The sequence below is a fragment of the Notothenia coriiceps genome, unplaced genomic scaffold (assembly GCF_000735185.1).
Source record: "Notothenia coriiceps isolate Sejong01 unplaced genomic scaffold, NC01 NC01_scaffold00000492, whole genome shotgun sequence".
Taxonomy (NCBI): domain Eukaryota; kingdom Metazoa; phylum Chordata; class Actinopteri; order Perciformes; family Nototheniidae; genus Notothenia; species Notothenia coriiceps.
Window position 1 is genome coordinate 123564 of NW_011333193.1, and position 13949 is coordinate 137512.

General features: G+C 41.9%; 1 protein-coding gene across 1 annotated transcript in view; it reads left to right on the top strand.

Moving 5' to 3' along the window:
- Positions 1-6550: 6550 nt before the first annotated feature.
- Positions 6551-13949, top strand: part of LOC104954215 (sodium-driven chloride bicarbonate exchanger-like) — a 28408-nt gene continuing 21009 nt past the window's right edge. Inside the window, exons 1-2 of the mRNA XM_010781295.1 lie at positions 6551-6805; positions 8147-8176. Of these exons, the coding sequence (XP_010779597.1) occupies positions 6758-6805; positions 8147-8176 (78 nt within the window). The 5' untranslated portion in view covers positions 6551-6757. The remainder of the gene's footprint in view (positions 6806-8146; positions 8177-13949) is intronic.

A 13949-nucleotide genomic window follows, 5' to 3' on the forward strand; every position in this document is an offset into this window, starting at 1 on the left:
CAATACCAGCGGGTTTGATATTTTAGCAGCAAATCACTTTAAATCACAACTTTCCATGTTACAAAGCACGCTGAAGTGTTCAATCAAACTAGTGTGTGTGTGTGTGTGTGTGTGTGTGTGTGTGTGTGTGTGTGTGTGTGTAGCCTGTCCTGCAGGGTATTACGGTGAACAATGCTCTGGTCAGTGTCTGTGTGGAAACGGAGGCTCCTGTGATAGCGTCAGTGGTCAGTGCTCCTGCCCCCCCGGCTGGAGAGGAGCTACCTGTGAGTCAGGTGAGTCCTACAGAAGCCTTGCATGTGTTACATTACACTGAGGAACAAAAGTGTCCAAATTAGAGACAGAAATGCATATCTTGGGATCAAATTAGCCTCTTCATGTAACAAAAGGAGGAAGGTCACACACAAGTTGCCAGTTATTAAAGAAATGAACCAAACCAGATGATAGCAATGTGGACTGTCCCCAGTATGAGGCATGGTGACAAAGAAAGGGAGAGCGTGTATCTCTTAAATACAGGTGAGGAAGGTGGTCCTCATCGGCTCTGATGATTCTGACCTTGACACCGCCTACAGGCCCTCTGGAGCAATAACACACTGTCATAGTCTGAAATAAAATAGTATTATTAATCAGGAACAGTGTTGGGTGATGTATTACTTTTTGCTGTAACGAAGTAATGTAACGCATTACTAATGAAATGTGGTTAATATATTACCCGTTACAATTCTCAGTAACGCCGGTGCAACTCATTTTAACCCGAAATGAAATGGTGTTTTGTTTTTTAAGAATTCACAAACATCGCGAGACATTCCGACAGAAGAGAAACCTTGGGGGTAGATTAGTTATTCTGGTGTTTACGTAATCAGTGAGGCTGATCTTGATGAGCCTGAACGGTGTTCTTTTCCCCATAATGACCAAGTCGCTGCACCTTATCCCGCTTATTGAACGGCCAGATACTAAACAAACTAAGGAATCGACTCCCAATATTAATTGAAATGATTTTATTGACTTAAAATGATCGTATTTCTTCCGCTAACAGAAAAAAAGATAAGATAAGATAAGACTTTATTCATCCCAAAGGAAAACTGTACACTAAAAGTGCAGCAAAAAGAGCAATTAAACATCCACAGACAACATGAAACGTAGAAACATAGAAAGTCCCACAATCAATGCAATTATTATTAGCAGTATTTAGTTGTTAGTAGTGCAAAAATTAAAACGTAGTGGCAGTTACGTAATTGCACGTCATCATAGCATTATTAATAATACTAATAATAATAATATAATATTGCACATAGTTATATATATATATATATATAGCAGCGAGTGTATTGCAATGATGTTAATTATATTGATATGTATATTGCACATAGTGTTGGTGTGGAAGTTCTCAGTGCCCTTTACTTAGGGGTGAAGAGTTAAAGAGTTTGATTGCCACTGGGAGGAAAGACCTCCTGTGGCGCTGTGTGGTGGTTATGGGTGATCTCAGTCTGAGGCTGAAAGTGCTCCGGTAGGAAACCAGTGTGGCATGCAGGGGGTGAGACCCGTTGTCCAGAATGCTGAGAAGTTTCCTCAGCATTCTCCCCTCCGACACCACTGCCAACGACTCCTGATCCACTCCCAGGACAGAGCCTGCTCTCCTGATAAGCTTGTTGAGTCTGTTGGCATCAGCTGTCTTCACCCCGCTGCCCCAACACACTACAGCAAAGAAGATCACACTGGAGACCACCGAGTCATAAAACATCTGCAACATAGTGCTGCAGACGTTAAAGGACCTGAGTCTCCTGAGGAAATACAGGCGACTCTGGCCTTTCTTATATAGGGCCTCAGTGTTTTTACTCCAGTCCAGTTTATTGTCTATGTGGACGCCCAGGAACTTGTAGCTGTCCACAATGTACACATCCATGCCCACGATGGTAATTGGGCTTGGGGCGGTACTCCGCTTCCTGAAGTCAACCACTAGCTCCTTAGTTTTTGTGACGTTTGGCGTTACATAGCCATTACATGTCTAACTCCTAATGACAGGAAGGCAGAAAGTGCATTATACAAATAATAATACTCATAATAATAGCAGAATTATTTTAACAATGACCACAATATCATTATTTTAATAAACCAAATATGAACAATTGAGGAAAATGAGGAAGAACTGATGATTCAAATGTTGTAGTACAAGTAGTAATGTAGTTAGTGCATAAATTACTATTGCAACGAATGTGTTAATTTTTTTCATTATAAGTCGGTTTTTTTTGGACGAATGCTCCGGGCCAGTGGTTACAATGGTGGGGCCAGTGACAATACAATTCCACCGGCCCGGAGGGCCAGTGGCATTTTACCCTTAATGTCTACCCCTGGATTTGTTTTGAAAATGTAAGCACGTGGCCCTATTTTGCTCATAAGACTGTGCTGAAGATGGTGACGTCATATTACTGTTACCGCCAAAATGACTGTAGGCACATTGACACTTAATTATAACTCCTCTTGAGGTCATACGGACACAAATCAAATCCTGTTATATGAATTATAAGTGTATTAGAGTGGCCAGACCCAAAAAAGGCTTAGATGGACCTTTGAAGTGTTTATTAGTCAGGGTAAAAGCTACAAATGTGTTCAGTGACAAATCCAAATTCCAACTTTCCTGGGAAGCGTGGACTTAAAAAAAAAGCCTACTTGAACACAGCAGGAAGTGAACTCAGATGACTTAACTCTCCAGAGGCAGTTATTTGGGAAGCGCAGGAGCAGGCGCTGACAAAAACAACTTGCTTTTGTACGGCCTCTTCTGAGCAGAGAAAGGGTCAATGTGCTCTTTTGAGATAGATAAAAATGAAACAGCTGCCTTACACAAGAGGAATCCTTATTCCACTAATGAAGATCATGCTGGCTTTATGAAAGAGATGTATTCAATAAATTAAACAGTGATTCCGCTAATGGAAAGTGTGGTAAAGATAAAGTGATGAATCATATTTTATTAAAACAACAACATGCTTATTAGGGAACAGGATAGGGCTGCACAATATTGATAGATGAGGAATTTGTCATTTTCGTATCATTCTTCTCACCTATTATATATGATATATGTCTGAATTTTTAAGACAATGTGTAACAATCTTATATAGTTTAAGTCAGTAGAATGTGATTTGTAGGCTGGGATAGCTCTGCAGGTCCACAATACTTCATTCAAAATGTATTTTTAACACATATATAAACTTAAAAGTTGTGCTTCCTGCCATCGAGTAATTGCACAAGTCCGTATTGTGATAAGTATACAATTCTGATTAATTTTGCAGCCCTATAAAATGGCTTTTAAATGGAATGAGAGCTTTAAGTCACAATCTGATTTTTACTGCGAGATGTACAACTGACGCTCGTGGATTCAAACCCTGAAAATGTACTGATTGCCTTTTTCTGCATCTTAAAAACAATCCGTAACAAGCTTCCCCTGACTGGCCGAAAAGCAATGTTCTAAACAGACTATTCATTTGTGCCAAAAACCCAGCAGTGTGTCTGCCTCGGATGCATCCTCCCCCAGATTCTGAGTCGGCATGCATTTCCTTCCAAAAGCAGAGAAATCTGCTAACACGCTTGCACAGGGAATATAATCTGGTGCATGAGGCACATTAGGAACAGTTATCTCCTCTAGTTATCTACTCAACACAATTATCCCCTATAGGCAAAATCCTAAAGATAGCAGCAGAGGCAAGAACAGGGCTCATGTGTGCATAATAGTTTCTTTGTACAAAGACCCAGGGGGATCTGTCGTTTTCAAGTCAAGGCTGAAATATGGGAATTAAGCATTTAATGCGTATCGTTCTGAGGCAAAAAAAAATAGACAATGACGACATTGCAGAGATGTAAATAATCTCTCTGCAAAGCAAACGTCCCAGACACATTTTAGTTTCTATGATGGACCTATGTTCAGGTTGTTATTTTATACATTTTAGCAAGGCTGTCATGAATTTCCTCTATTTCATTCCTATTGCATCATTAATAAATAACAGCTTGGTGCATCATAATTCACTTGGGTCTACTTTTATCTTTACTTGTTTAATTAAATACTATAAATGCATATATAAATGCACGATTTTTCTACCTAGAAAATGTGTTCTGGTGTATATATGTTTTGTTTTTACATTGTTAAACCATATGTGACGGAAAGGCCTTGTTCACTGTGTGTTTAAAGATAAATGTAATATTTTAATACTATTAACTTTAAAAAGGACTGTACATTTGTATCAACCTATACACGTATGTTTAGTTCAATGAGCTTTCAGTGGGTGGTTGTTTTGTGTGATCACTGACACGCCTCCATCACAGCTGTGGACTAGCATGTAATAATTACGCGTATATAAGCAGTGTGTCACTGTTTGATAGGGTTGATATGTCCTGAAAAAGGTCATGGTGACCAAAACATCTACTCTAAAGGAAAAAAAACAATAATCGAAAAGTATGTGCGGAAGTTGACTGTTTTATTCAAAATTGCAACATTATCTCGAAACATTCCGACCTCGAGAGAGTGACATTTACGAGGTGTACCTGAGATGGGCACAGTCGCACAGTTTAATGAGTGTGCATTGCTCAAACACACAGCAGGGAGTCGGGGTACATTTTGTTCTGCCAGTGACCTTAACTTCTTAATGCGGAGTTAACTCAAACATCTTACCTGCATCCCCGGCAGGTTCCCCTGGACAGGAGAGTGGGCCATGGTGATGCTGCCTCGTCCGCAGGATAGAGAGCTCCTCCTCGGCTCACTTGTGTTTACAGTCCTGGCTCTGGTACCTTTCACGTTAGCACTCCTCCAAGACACCTTGTCGAACAGGCCGACTGAGAGCAGCTCAGGTACTTCAATATATAAAGAAAAATGTCCCTCCACACACGCTGGGGTACCTTTCCTGTGTCGTAATAACCCAAATCATCCAAAACAGCTGAGCAAGCTAACAGACGTTTGCTAATGCTAAAGCTGAAGCTGCAATCCAGAAATCCGCAATGTTAGTTTGCTAACCTGCTGGGTAAGCGTTCATTTAGTTTCCCACCCAGGGAAGGTAATGCCACTATAAGAAATTTGAATTTTTCGGAAACTAACAAGTAGAAGCTACTATATATTTCCAATAAGGTAACTGACACTTTCTAAAAGCGTTTTCTCTCGCTAACGGTGTTGTCAGCTAGCTAACATGGTTAGCCCGCTAGCTAGCTAGCGAACGCAGACAAACTGGCAAACGTTCCGTCCGCGAGCAGGCTCGGAGCGCGATGTGTCCGCATACTGCAGCTGACACCCACAGGACGGAGGCTTGAATGAAGCGATGTGCCTGCTTTAATCTCTGCACTAACTTGTAGATCTACAGGTCTGGCATCTGCGGCAACGTTAGCTTGCCTGTGTTTTTGTTTCCTCCCTCACTTTCGTCCCGTACTCTCGGCCATCTTGTCGGTGCTGTGACGCCTGGCTGGGCGGATCCGGATCCGGATCAACAACAACATCCTGACGCTGGTGCTGATGCCAGATGGATGGACCCAAAAAGTTTCGAGTCAGTTATTTAAAGGGATCCATTAATAACACGCTTTGTCATGGCAGTGTACCTCAGCATCCCCCCTGAGAAAACTCCAGTTGGTTACTCATCATTTGGACCTGAGGTCCTGAGCAAATCATATTAGGCTAATTAATTAAATTAAGAACTACTTGTTAAAAACATATTTCTAACGGAGCCCTTGAAAGCCTGTCAGGGACATGTGCCACATCTTTTGAATCACTGCCATTGACTTACCTGTAATCGTACTAAAATCCACTTTTCCTGCCTTGAAAAGGTACTTTATTAAAAAAACATCTTACATCACAGTATTTTGTAATACTGAAATTGATGTGATAGCACTGCCAAACCAAATTGACATGATACAATTGCATTGTGAGTAAATCAATCAATGCAATTAGCAATGCAGCAGTGCTTATTGATTGTTATTGACGCTTCGTGTGTTCCACCACCGGGGAGCGCTACTGTATAAAGCTCCCTGCAGCAGCATCTCTTATGTGATATTGATGCTGCTGCCCGTGCATCATCGCGTGCTGCAGCTACACATAATAACAGGATGGCTAATGCATTACTGCTGCCGGTGCTTCTGTTGTTTGAATGATATATGATACACTATCATATAATATGTATTTATATCAGAAGCGGGTTCAGATCATAATTATGCCTCGTGCTGTTCTAACAAAGAGCCTGTGTTGCGCAGGCTGAGACAAAATCCACATGGGCAACAAAGCGCACTGCCTACACGAAGAAGGCATTGCATCATGATTGTTATTGCCTTCGAAATAGTATTCATGATCAAATATATCCCATAGAAATGTTTAGATTATGATAGAATCGGGATATCCATTTCCCCATTGAGATTGAATGATAGGTGCCCCTCTTGACTCTGTTACAAGATATCTGGAATGTGAAGACTAGATATCAACATATGCATGTTTGTGTGGATATATCCCCACATTTAAGGAGGAATAGTCCTCACAGATGAGTTCCTGAATAAAGGTATTCGCACAGCTTCTCACTTGTGCGCCTCATCTCCGCACCCCGGCTTGAACGCGTGTAATAGGAAGCACTGCCTCCCTCCTTCATGCGTAAATTATGTAGGGCAGGACGGGAATGCTGTGCTACCTCCATTTGAGAAAACCCGGCCGGTGAATGTGAGGGGGGAAAACACCAAAAGACGAATTCAAGCAGCGTTTCGACTGAGCATCACGACCTGCCTCTTGTGAAGCAAAGGAGAGGAAAATATGGACATCACGGACCAAGGAGCTCAAATGGAGCCGCTCTTACCCACGGTAAGACACGTTGTTGTTTATGTTCATTTACATATTTGAATATACAACAAAGCTGAATGGACTGCTGTGTTCTTTCTCTTTAGAATAAGTCAGACGCTGTTAGGATTATGCTACCCTTTAATTTATGATTCATATTCAATACTTCTGTGTTAAAAATGACCCATATTTTGAGTGGTGTCTCGTGGATATCGTGACAAACATGGATGCTGCGCATTACACATTTGACAAATTTACAGAATTGATATTTTCACCGTGTACAATTCATATTGGGCAAATATATCACTACAAACGCCTAGACCTTCACAGAAAAGGCATTACAGGTTGATACTATGTTACAAAGCAGCTACAGTTATGCATGTGTACCCTAATGCCTGCATGGAAAGGCTCCTTTAATATATCAATATACCATGAAATGGACCCAGTTTCTATTCTGTTAAAGAACCTGCTATCAAGCTGTTGCTTTATGTTCTGCAGGTCTTTGATGTTACACTAAGAGAGGAGTGTTGGGTGAAAAAAAGGGAGATTTATTCCTCATCAGTTGCATGCAAAACTGAAATTCATAAAAGTAGTTATTTCACATGTATTCCTTATTTCTCCTGTAACCATAACCATCCATCCACCTATTTGCCACTCAAGCACCCCCACATGTTGGTGGAGTAAAGCAGGGAACAAAGAGGTTGGATGTGTGCATGTCAGTTCCAGCATGCCTCACATAAGAGCCACTGAAAAACAGAGCCTACATCCGCGGTCAACCTCACCTCATTAGCATTCAGGTGAGGCTGTGCTGTGGTGGAGGAAAATACCAAAGAGAGATGAAATATATTTCTTTTTGATCACAATGTTTTAAGCAGCGTTTGCTCTAGAGGCAAATCAATACTCTGCCTGTTGGTTCTATTTGTAACCGTGATATGAGGACTCTGTTTTCCAGAGCTTACAGCGAACAGTGAAGCCTGACGGGGCTGATGTGGTGTTTGATGGGGGGGCTCTTCTGTTTCCCCTGCAGTCTCGATGCAGTGTGATTGCCTCACTGTAGTTGTAACTCATTGCTGCTTTCCCTGTGCCTACGCAGCAAGCGGATGCGTTGTCATGGTTTCACCGGGATGTGTATGGGTATGTGAGGTTTTAAGTTGAGGGACATGTCAATACAAAACACGGTTAGCATATTCTAACAGGTTCCCAAGGTCAACCATGAGAGTATGTTTGATTCACAGCAGGAAAGACTGTTGTGAATGCCTCACTGCTCATTACATATTTTACATGAGGGTCTTGCATGGCAGTAATTTATTTACATGCCCTTGTTTTGTCATTTGGACTTATATCTCCCTGTCCTTTGACTTGCAGGAACCAAGTTCCCAAGGAAGTACAGATGTGGTGAGTACATCTCTCATTCTCTTCATATGGAATGACAAACATGACATTGATTTGCTCAGTAATAAGAGTGATAACTCAATTCAATACTTGTTAAAGACTAGGTTGTGATACACTCAGAAAATCAATAGATTAACAAAATAATTGGGACATATAAAGGGCAAGGCAAGAATAAAAGCAGGTCAGGTCCCAAAGACTGAACTAGCAAGCCTGAAAAGAGTTTTTAAAAGTCCAGTGGTGAAATAGAGCCAGGATAACAGACTTACATTTGTCAGGTGACACAATTACAAGTTGAGATTTCACAACTATAATATATAGGATGATGTATGGGAAGGACACGGACACAATGACCAATCAAAGCGGACCTGGCTGTTCCATATCGGGGGTTAAAGAGTCAGGCGCTGAAACAGAGCCTTTCAGGCAGAGGGTGAACACAGGCAAGCATGTAAACACATTCTATTGAAAACCCAAAACATACATACTTGAAAATAAGCATGATGTCTTCTTTAAAGTAACTGACTTAGACACTACTACCTAACCAAAGCCTGTCTAAGGCAGGTAAACCTAGCTCAGTCCCAAGCATTAATACGATATAAGCATAATGAGTAGTTTTAATATTAAATTGGGTAGGAATTTGAATGCAGGAATGAACCTTGTAAGGGAGTATTTTTACTTACTGGCTGTAATATGATCACACTTTGCTGTTAATCCATATTTCCTGTCATCTGTAATCTACAGTAATATTGCACAGCTGTGTCTGCTTTATATCTGTCATTAGCCTTCTTGTTTAGCAGATGTTGTGTATTTTTAGATCACAATTGTCACACATGTCACTATGCATCTGGCAGCCACGCAAGGCTGAGGACACGCTGGGTAAATAAATAAAAACAGAGCGCAATTCCTTTTAAGAGCTCACAGGAAATGAGTGTAAGCAGATAATTGAGCCAGTCAAGGTGAAGAGCTTGATCCATGCATGTCATTTGTTCTGACTGAATATTGCTTATGCAACTGAGGGCTGTGAGCCAAACTGAGGACAAGAGTGGGCACAAAGTATCTGCCTGTGGCTAGACTGTGAATCCTCCATTTACCACTTTATCTTTCCTTTCTGGTACTTTTAATTTGCTACATTTTTGCGACTATGCATTTATATTTGCCACCTGTTGTTGAATCACTATAACATGTTTTTAAAATATCACGTTTGAATAAATCTGAACATATTCTTTGACATCAAAGGAACAGACTTTTCAAGCTTTTATTTGATTAATCTCCTAGCTTCATAATGTGTTTATAGTGGTGGAATTTGCAAAGTTTAGTACATTTAAACTGTATTAAGAACAATAACGTTTTGAAGGACACAAAGCTGCTTATTGACAAATCCATATTTCTGTGAGGGAAGTATTACAGAAGCAATTATTTTTTCTTCTAATGATCCCTTTTAATCCAAGTCTAAACTATATTGTTTTCTATCAGGATCATGTTTGTTGTTGTAATAGTCGTTTTGGCCAAAAGAGGCTGAAGTGTACTTCTAACTAATGTTGTAAACTCACAATACAATTCTTTACGATGTTGCACCTGGTTGGACTTATAGCGGAACTGAAGCTTGGTGATTGGAACCTTGTTTGAAATCGTGTCAACAACTTTTTGAATTGGTTGCACCTAAAGCGTTTCATAGGCTCTGGAACCCTGCTTCTTGACCTGAGTGGTCCTGGTTCTGGATTGGGTTTAGACTTGAGTGTTGTGGTCCTAATTACAGCCCTGATGTAACCTCGGTGTCTCTGCCAGGAGGTCCAGTTAGGGGCTGGTTGATTGGCCGGATTGGAGAAGATCCTTTAGAACAGACGGAGGAAGTGTGCTGGGGTTGCCCGTTCTGCTCTTTTGGGCTTGGTGTTCTTGGTTTAGTGATCTAACTGTGCAAAACTGGCAGGGAGGAAGCCTCCCCACCACAGATAGGAGCCTTGACCGGCTGTGCTCCTTTCCATGGTTAATTATAGCAGAGTCAGCGGGGAGGAAGGCGAGGAAGGCATGGAGCTAGGTAGAGGCAGTACAGAGCTGGGTGTGGAACGTAAGAGACAGATGCTAAAATGAGGAGGGAGGCAGATCACATTGTGTTTATAGTGTTATTTCTCTGAACATCTTCCGCGCGTCTTCTTTGCTTCTGAAAAGAAATATCCGATGACACAGAGACAGCAGTAACAGGATTTAACAGGTGTCAGGCGGGGCAGCAGAAATAGTTGCTTGTTCCTCCGGATCGGTTTCTAGAACACCATGCCTCGATCACATTTTTGCTGACAATGCACTGCAGCCAGAGAGCAGCCTCTTTGCCTCAGGTAGGTTGTGCACACACACACACACACACACATTAGGATGCACACACTGTATACAGTTAGCCTGCAACGCCAACTCCACTTACCTATTTTTCTACGTGAGGTGTGCAGTGACCATGGCACATGTAGATGTGGGGTGTCCTTTGGGCTGTGGGGAGCCCCTCGTACAGGATGCTGCTGTTTGACTCACTGCGACCTAAGACTTAGGTAACAGAGCTACAGAGCTTGAAGGCTCAGCAGAGCAGAACAGCATCGGTGATGTCAGAGCACTAATCTCTCTGGGGGGATTGGCGGATGGACGCTTGTCAGAAACATTTGATGCTACCCTGGATGAAAGCTGTGAGAGGCAGAGAGAAAGAGACAGAGGCAGAGCAGTGCTGAGCTCCCTGCTTTTGTTTTCATGTTGTGTTCGTGGGGCTTTCGAAGGTCGCTGCCGTTTTCCAACATGGGAAGAGAAGCTAAGGAGAGCATCTGAGGAGAGGAGAAGGTCCGACTGACAGACTATCGGTGTCTGCTGTTCTCTCTGACTTTCATACACATTACAAACACACACTCTGAGTCCACAGTGGGGCTCGGGCCCTGAGCCTTAGCCTCTCGTCTTTCCATTGCCGCAAGCACAAGGGGAGTTAGCGGGCATCCTAACAGGAGTCACACCATGCTCTCAGTGGACCACAGTGCAGGATTTATTAATCAGGTAGGTTGCGTCATTTGATTTCAAAGGATTGCAGTTGTAAGTTTGTGAGCATTTCATTGACTTTACTGTAGCTAATATTGGAATTGGCTGCCACCACTAATTGATTGGTTGAGTTTGTCAACGTTTTTGTCAGATTTGGTTGCACTTTTGTTGTGATTTTGAGATGAAATAGTAGAAACTGGAAACAGAAAATGTTAGAAAAAGCTTGCGTGTGATCTTACTGTTTTACGATCTGCCTTATTTGAATACATGTATAGTTGAAAGGCTTTACTTCGGCTGCAGAGAGGAGCAGTTGTGCTGATGTGCATGCAAAGGTCCGGGGAGGCTGGCTGACAGATGGGACTGTCATTGTGGGGCAAGCGAGGAGCTTATACACACTGCACTAACCCTGGTGATCTCTCAGGGAGATACAGACAATCAAAACCCAAATACATGCGATTTGGTTTGGGCATGTTATCACATCGCTTTTTTCTGGTCTTTGTCATTTTAAGACATTCAGGAAGTTTCTATGACCTGCTAGTTTACAACCCAAGTCCCCCCTTGCCTTTTTTGCAGGGCGGTGATCACACTTCATACCCTCCTTCTTTCTTTCTTTACCTGTGTCCGACATGGTTAAAGTGTGATGATGCAGATGTATTCAGAGTGCTTAGCATATTCTTCCCTGTGATGCTACCGACGCTGATCCCGCTGCCATTGCCAGGGTAACCATGGCCATCTGTAGGGAGGAAAACCATGACAACAAAAGCTGCCACCCAATCGCAGGATTTGTACAGCAGCTGATCATCCATCTTCCCTGTTAGCTAGCTACAAGCTATAGAATCACTCTAGCTCTTTGGACAAGTCCAATAAAGCAGAATTACAGTAGATAGATTTACATTAAAACTCAGTCTCATGGATTTCACATGAAACGCCAACTGCTTAGCTATTTTCTGTGTGCACTGTGGAGACTGTTTGCTACATCTGATATGATGTATGAGTACACCAAACTCTGGCCCAATTTTTACAGTATAGAAATGTAAGCATTCATCATCCGCGCTGTAGTGAAAGCCTGCTTCCCTGAGAGTGATGTGTTAATGTACACAGATCCTGGAGAGGAGCGTGTGAGAAAACATAGGTGATTTATATTGGCCAAAAAAATGGAACATAAGCTCTGAGAGAAATCTGACGTTGACACAAAGTGGAGATCACTCGATAGATAATATGCACAGCGAGGCGTACAGGAATGAAATGAAATGAAAATGGACCTGGACATGTCATTTACTAAAATCAGTTTTCCCCCACATCATAATCTTTAGCTTATGGATGCCATTATCAAAATGTTACGCTGTGTGAGTCTATCTTTCGTGCTGCAATACACTTACGGAGTCTCACATCACATTTGTATGTGCACAGACTTATTTCAAATCAAAGAATCAGATATTTTCTAACAGAGCTAATCATCTTTTGAACTTTCTTTGGATAGTTTTATATCCAAGCCCAAGATGTGCTCAAGACTGTGAGCCACGTAACAATATCTATGACCTCAGGTAGACCCTCACTTCCTTCTTTTATATTTCAAAACTCTACTTTTTATTGCAGGCTATCTTAAAATGATCTAACCCTCAAGTCTCAACTTGATGTCGTCAGGGTTGTTCCTCTAGACTTGAATCTTCCTTTAGAGCCACAAGATATATGTGAATGCCGTGATGGTCGTTAAGTAGCCTCTGACAATTCCTAAAATCACACCAACAACATCTATCAAAGTCGGCCCCCTGTTGATTGTCACTGCAGTAGCTCCGGGCTGTTCTCTGCTACGACAAGCTGAATTACACTCGCTCATGTGAACCGACTATGACTGCGCTATCACTTTGGGATAGTGCTGTAAAAGGTGAAAGCCAGAGGTCAGACGGAAAGTGGGGCACATTGCAGAGGAGATTTAGGAATGTCATTGTGCGATGTGGGGGGGGGTGAGTGCTGTATTTGGGGCGTTGAGTTCAAGCACACATTTCAGGTCACTTTCACTGTTGGCTGGGTTTATTTATAGGACTCTATCAGTTAAAGTTACACAACAAGATATCAGGTATGGGATTACAGAAGTTTCTCATCTTTTGTTCAATGTCAGGTCAGGAACAATACATACATATTGAGTATCTTGTTGTGCTTATCACCAAGTATGTGCAGGGAACACTGGTGTTTTTTTTTTGCTTTCCCACATTAGTTGGTTATTTTCATCAGTGGTCACCAGTTGTGTTTAAAACCAGGGCGGTGGCTGCCTGTCGATCTGGAGGACACACAGGCTTTGTTCAGGTCAATCACTCGATCCTCCTCAGGCGCTGTGTAACAATGTGAGGCATGCAACTCATTAGAAAGAGTGCTGGGAACACGGAGCGCACGTGTAGCAGCCTGAGGAGTGAATCAGGTGTTGAGAGGTGGTGGATGAATGGTGAAGAAATACCTCCCGTGTATTGGATTTATCTGTCTAAGTGCAGATTGAATGAAAGTTCTTCGAGAACGGTGCTTTTAAGTGCAATTGGTACATCCTGCGTGGATCTACGACAAGTAACCTGTGGGAAATCTCTGCAAGCTGGTTTGCAAATATGTAACTCTAGACCAAGTGCACCTGTTCTTTAGAGGGGGACACTGGGGGTAATGTTGGCTTTTGTATTTGTATTCGTTTTTCTAGTGAAATGCACTCAAGTCTTCTCAATCACGATTTATTAACTATTGTTTTATCTTTAAATGTTACTTATTTAGCTGTAGTTTTTAAATACTTTAGTTC